Source organism: Vicia villosa, unplaced genomic scaffold (genome assembly GCF_029867415.1).
Source record: "Vicia villosa cultivar HV-30 ecotype Madison, WI unplaced genomic scaffold, Vvil1.0 ctg.000325F_1_1, whole genome shotgun sequence".
NCBI lineage: Eukaryota > Viridiplantae > Streptophyta > Magnoliopsida > Fabales > Fabaceae > Vicia > Vicia villosa.
In genome coordinates this window covers 696,089-702,500 of record NW_026705145.1, presented here as the reverse complement: position 1 = coordinate 702,500, position 6,412 = coordinate 696,089, and the positions used below count along the sequence as shown (strand labels likewise).

The window sequence follows — 6,412 nt, the reverse complement described above, 5'->3', positions numbered from 1 at the left end:
GGGGTGGTTTATGTCTGTCTTCGTATTGCTTGTGTCGGAGAAAGAATTGGTACAATACTCTGGATTATATAGACGACTTATGGAGTAGTATTAGATTCATAAATCTTTTATATTTTGTTTTCTCATCTCAACTCCATTTTACACAATTGCAGGAGAGTTGGGTGGCTCCACTTTACACGGTGATGCTGGAGGAGATACTGATTCACATCATCAGCATGATGGGTTACCCAATTCACCCTCTTCTTCAGGTGGGTTCTGTCAGTTTTCCTCAAAAGGACTATATTTAGAGGACATGAATGCTCAACATAAATTTGGTGGAAATATGGAACTGTATATACGAGACATATTTTGTTCTGTTGTTTGCCTTGCCCCAAGAAACTGTTTTCAGACTGTAGGGCTGCTGAGGTCTTGGGAACATTCATTTCAGATGAGGTCGCCTCTGCCACATTGAAATATGAATGACTCCCAATCATTTTCCCTCCTTTTTTGCCAGCTTCAAGGATTTCCGAAATTCAGGCGGTAGAAAATTTTATTGGTTCGTATGTTTCTTTCTTTATTTGCTTACTGGCTTGCTGACATTTCCTATCTGTTACAGGGACTCAGGTTATACAGGCTACAATGCTTGTGAATATATTTGTGCATCTTTTTCAGTTTTCTTTTGTTTCTTAACTTCTTTTGCCATTTGTAGCGATCACTTGTATAGTTATAATATCATTTTGGCTTTCTTTTTAAATATTATTTACTTTATATGGTTAATATCTTGCATTTTGTTGTTGTAATTCTGACATGGTTGCTTTTGTCTTCAGGTCAACAATCACAAAATCCCCTCTTGTTACTTGGGCAATATAGTGATGATGAAATGGATGAGGGATCAAGCAAAGGGCCTAATGATGCAGAGGTGCATAGCCATGAAGAGGTATTAGATATACTACCAAAATATCTTTTCTAAATCAAAAACCTAATGTTTTCATGCCAGATATGCATCCGATTTTTGTGACTAAATTGTTGTGACGCTCTTGATCTTAATAATTTTTCTAATTTTTTGTGACTAAATTGGGGTTAGAATGAGTTTACCACAACTCGTTCATCCTATAATATGATGATATTCATGTTTGCTTAGGACCACCTAAAAGTATAGTTGCACAATCATTTTTACAATTAATTGCACTATTTGAAATTTGATGTATAGGTTATATTCTGGTGCCTCTCATGTGATAGTTAGGATTGGTATTATTTGCGTAATAGATGTGCACAATACTTAATCTAAAACTGATTAATATTTATGTACTACTTATGCTGGGCGTTCTATTTTGTCAGGCTAACGGTGTACTCGGTGAAGGATCCAGAGACCCGGATGTCAGTGTCTCTACAGACTCTGTTGCTCAGAATAATGGACTTCAGGATACAATGCAAAATTCAACCTCAATGGATGTTAAATACAGTGAAAAAAATGGAAGTGATGTTGCTCTTGGTAATATGCAAAATGGAATGGTTTCTCAAGATCAAACGCATGCGTTGGAGCATTTTGATGACCGAGATGGAAGTGGTGTCAGTTCGGGATGGAAGATGGTGATGCATGAAGAAAGCCAACTTTATTACTACTGGAATGTTGAAACCGGGGAGACTTCATGGGAAGTGCCCCAGGTTTTGGTTCAAGCGGATCATTTGACTAATGATCCTTTACCTCATGCTTCTGTCAACAACAAAATAAATAGTGCCACAGTTGGTGTGGATAATTCCAACATGCTTTCAGCTGCGATACTGAGTACTTCTGCTGCTTTCACAATTGACGGCACTGTGGAATCCGCCGCGACTTCTCATAAAGATTTACATGATCATGGGTCCCAAATGAACGGATGTAGTGGTGAATGTACAAATGAAAATCAGTATTCTAATGTTCATGGAGATGATTTGGTAAAAAATGATGGTCCCGTGAGTTTATCTTATGGTGGAGATCATTCAATAGTTTCAAAGTGTACTGTTGAAGAACAGCAAATGGAGATTGATTTTCCTTCCCGTCTTGTCCAACAGAGTGAGAGTTTATTAGAGAAGCTGAAATCACTAAAAAAGTAAGCATGTAGCTTTTGCTGTTTTACATCATTTGTTTAATTATTTATTTGATTTGATGAATGACTTGTTTCTCCCAAATTTAAATAATTAATTGCATTTAAATAATTAATTGCATTTAAATAATTAATTGGCATGGTCTACAGGTCAAAGGGAACTCTGCAAGGTCAGGAATTTTTGTCAACTTATATGTTAGAGATTGAGATTAGACTTTCTGATTTTAAGTCACTTGCATCCTATGGATCATCTTTGCTTCCGTTCTGGGTGCACTCTGACAGGAAGATTAAAGTACTTGAAAGTTTAATCAATGATGAATTGTTGCAAACTGATGAATTAGAAGATGGTGAAATTGAGGACAAACATGTACCTGTCACTGGAGAATTGAGTGAGCAACATATTGGTGTAGACAAAGAGTCTGAAGTTGACCACAACGAAAACAAAGATAGCTTTCTTACTTCTGAAGTTTCTATTGGATATCAGGACGATGCTTCAGCTGTAGCTTCAAAGGATGTGAGCGATAAATTTTCCTGCAATCCTCAGCACATTCCATTGTCTATTTCTACTGGTAGTCATATGGAAACAAGTCTAGAAGTTAACACTCAAATTGAAGCAACTATAAATCCTGAGGAATCAACCCATGAACATGTGTATGATGTTGTGGAAGATGTCGACATGGATGTTGACATGGAGGTTGAAGATATGAATTCCCCAGAAAATACAACTGTCATGGATGCGTCAGATGCAAATGATTCCGTTCAAATCGACCAATCATTTCAGTCAAATCCACTTTTCGAACACCATTCTTTGTTACCCGAGGATGCATTTGTTGTGCCTCCTCCCCCTAATGATGAATGGATCCCTCCACCACCCCCAGATAATGAGCCGATGCCTCCACCACTACCGCCTGGTGATGATCAGATGCCCCCTCTTCCACCTGGTGATCCACTAGCAACTTGCTACCATGTTATCCCGTCTTACACAGAGACAGGCCAACCCATTTCGTATGCTCAATATAATCCATCTTATCTTGGCGCTAGCTCTGAGTATTATGGTCAGACAGCTGCCGATGTCCCAACTAGTAATATATATGGACAAATCGCCATGCCACCTGCACAACTCTACTATAGTGCAGTTCCTAACATATATAGTGAAAATTCTCAAGTTATGATCAACCCAACAGATCCTGCTGCTGCTTATTATGAGGCTCAAGATGGTACGTTAATATTGGGACCAGCATATTAGTTAGTAGTTTGTGATGTTTCATTTTTTGCTACTGTGGATATATTTGTCATAGTCATTGTTTTGTTGTAACAATATTTTATTTTTGTATTTCAGGAGCTGATTTGAAACCCATACCTGATATCAATGTTAGTGATTCTGGTGGTGTTGGTGGGGATGACAGGATCTCTAGTGATATTCCGTCCATATCAACGTCCATCCATAATCCTGCAACCGTCTCAGTTGATGGCAGCGTTTCACTGCCACCAGCTACTTCTGAAGCCGGTGCAGACAAGACCACCTCGTCATTAGCTGCCAAAGCACAAACTAAAGGTAAATATTATGGGCTATTTTGATATTACTGACTAGATTATCATGCTTCAATTTTAGCCAGTGTTGAAATTGTAGAAGCCTGATCCATCAGTTTTATTGGATATCTAGTCTAGGGGTTATATAACATATAGCCATAGATTGTTGGGTAATATGTTTTTTTTTTTCAGAGCTAAATAATAAGTTACAACTATTTGGGATTATTCTTTGAATCTCCTGACCCCTCGTCGTGATAGATGAACGGGTCCAACATTATTAGTGGTTTTACTTGTCAACATGCCTTTATTTTGTTATCCTATGAATTGTTGTCTATAATTTAGTTAGACCTTTTTTATCCTTCAAATAAATTCAGGATTAAGTTAAGGAGTTAAAAATATAAAATTAGGATCCTCCGGTCGTAAAATTTGTGAATCGAGCGTCTATGGCTGCGCTTGATTCACATTAGAATACAGGACAGAAAGAATAGGACAACACAGATGCTTGAGTTACAGGACAACTCTGTCTCGTACACTGTTTGATAGATCATAAACAGCACTAGCAAATTATTATGAAATTGATTATAATATCCCTCATATATTTTAAAACGTAAAATTTCAATTCACATTTTCCAATAAATTAAGCATAGATTGTCAAACATTAAAGTTATGACATATATTTCAACGAAAAGCAACATATATCAAACATGAAAGTTAGTATATATAGATAAATATCTCCATAAAAAATTATAAATAAATCAAATGTAAAAATATCAGTTTTTTTAGTAAATAAAGATATCAAAGGTAAATTATTAATACATAAGGATATTATTGTCCTTTAATGAGTTTGTTCATGGACAAAAAGTTGTCCCTTGATTTTGTGGGGGACAAGAATTGGAGTTTTTGTGCTGTCTCTTGGCCCCTTTTTTTGTCCAGTACTTCAACTATATAAATTCAAACATAAAACAACTATTGTTATCCTGTCCAGTCTCTCAACTTTAAGCAAATCAAACGTACCCTATGTTTGTATTTATTTGTCCTTCCATAAATTTTAAATGTAATGCTAAATACTCTTCATAAATCTACACAAAATGTACTGCAGTGAACGTGTACTTACTTTCCTCACCTTTTTTCTCAGTTGTCCGTAGCAGAAAACGGGCTGTTGCAGTTGGATCTTCGTTGAAATCTAATAAAAAGGTTTCAAGTTTGGTGGACAAGGTAGGTTTGCGCTTTTTATAATTTTGACTTCAGATTTTGGTAGATTTTTTGATTTCATGCTCTTGACTGTTTACTATTCGATGTACAATTCTTTTAGTTTCTAATGTTTGACTTTTGAACATCATATTTTTTATTTATTGTTATTCTTAGTGGAAAGCAGCTAAAGAGGAGTTGCTTGAAGAAGAGGAAGAACCCGAGAGCGAGTTTGAGGCCTTAGAAAGAAAGCGCCAAAGGGAAATAGAGGTATGCATGAAGACCTACCTTGGTTTAATACTGAAAATATCCATTTTTTTTTTCTGACGGTTTCATTGCAGGAGTGGCGCGCAAAGCATATTGCAAGTGGAGAGGCCAAAGACAATGCTAATTTTCAACCTTTGGGTGGTGATTGGTATGGGTCTACAGAGACTGTTAAATTTAACATCCACTAATATTCTTACTTGTAGACAAACATGATATATTTGTTTTTCTATGCAGGCGAGAGAAGGTCAGACGCAAGAGGGCAAAAGCAGCAAAGGAAGCTGTTGGCAAAGTAGCGGTTACAATTGACAATAGTAATCAAAAGAAGCCAGATATTATTGAACTTTCCAAGGGTCTTCAATCTAATTGGCAGGTGTGTTTCCTGGGTCCTTTTTCACTGCTCTATTTGAATGGGAACTTTTGTACTTTATTAGATTGTGAATTGGCTAGGTGCAATTCAGGAGTATTGATATTTGATGTTCACTCTCGTGTGTTTCGAAATGTGATATGATATCAGTGGATATTGATGTTGGATGAGTTATCTTGTTCTTATCATTTTTTACTTTCCTTTCAGGCTTATTGGGATGAGGCCTCAAAGCAGGTTTATTATGGTAATGTTGTCACATCAGAGACGACATGGACCCGTCCGACGAGATGAGCAATATGTATTATGCTTAGAATATTTTGTATCTCTTATTCTGAGTATATTATCTTCTAGTTTTAGATAGTTAAAGGGTTTATTAGATATATCCATTGTGCATGATTTGCTCTTGGGTTTTAGGTTTGTTACTGTGCTTTTTTTAAGTAGCACCAGGGTGAGCAGTTTTTAGCTGCAAACGAAAGGAAACGAAGGAATATAGTCATTTTTAACGTTTAGGCTTTGTTTGAGTTTGGAGTTTGGAATGGAAGGGAATGGAGAGGGGGGAGGACTTAAAAAAAACAAAGGAAAAAATGAAGTGAAATGAATTGAGTGATTTAGGGCTTGTTTGAACGAGTTTTAGTTTAATTTTTAAAAACTATTTTGGAAAACAATTTTAAAAAATAGTTAAAAAAATATGTTTATATATTTTAATTTTAAAACTATTTTAATGTTGTACAGTGTTATAGATTATTTTTTCAAAATTTTTTTATTGTTTTTCAAATCTCTTCCGAATTCCTCCCTATCTCCTCTCTCTTAGTTCATAGAATCATTATTCAGTCGACTTGAAGTAGTTGAGCTAAGAATTGAAGAGTTTAAGTTTAATGTTCAAGTTTTAACAAAATGCAAATGTATACTAAAGAATATTTTTTAATAATTTGTCATTTAAAAATTTCTCTTTGAAAATTTGGTACATGATCATACTTGTAGATTTCTTATCTCATACAAG

At 35.7% G+C, this 6,412-nt stretch overlaps 1 protein-coding gene across 3 annotated transcripts in view; it reads left to right on the top strand.

The window, feature by feature from the left end:
- LOC131626807 (uncharacterized) overlaps nucleotides 1-6,135 on the top strand; it is a 7,573-nt gene extending 1,438 nt beyond the window's left edge. Inside the window, exons 2-11 of one of the 3 annotated variants that reach the window (XM_058897643.1) lie at nucleotides 153-248; nucleotides 807-916; nucleotides 1,318-2,069; nucleotides 2,214-3,280; nucleotides 3,403-3,618; nucleotides 4,729-4,808; nucleotides 4,959-5,051; nucleotides 5,123-5,196; nucleotides 5,283-5,418; nucleotides 5,620-6,135. In XM_058897643.1, the coding sequence (XP_058753626.1) occupies nucleotides 153-248; nucleotides 807-916; nucleotides 1,318-2,069; nucleotides 2,214-3,280; nucleotides 3,403-3,618; nucleotides 4,729-4,808; nucleotides 4,959-5,051; nucleotides 5,123-5,196; nucleotides 5,283-5,418; nucleotides 5,620-5,703 (2,708 nt within the window). In that variant the 3' untranslated portion in view covers nucleotides 5,704-6,135. Of the gene's footprint in view, nucleotides 1-152; nucleotides 536-806; nucleotides 917-1,317; nucleotides 2,070-2,213; nucleotides 3,281-3,402; nucleotides 3,619-4,728; nucleotides 4,809-4,958; nucleotides 5,052-5,122; nucleotides 5,197-5,282; nucleotides 5,419-5,619 lie in introns of all 3 variants that reach the window. The other 2 variants (XM_058897644.1, XM_058897645.1) reach the window with 2 other exon arrangements.
- The last annotated feature ends 277 nt before the right edge of the window (nucleotides 6,136-6,412 follow it).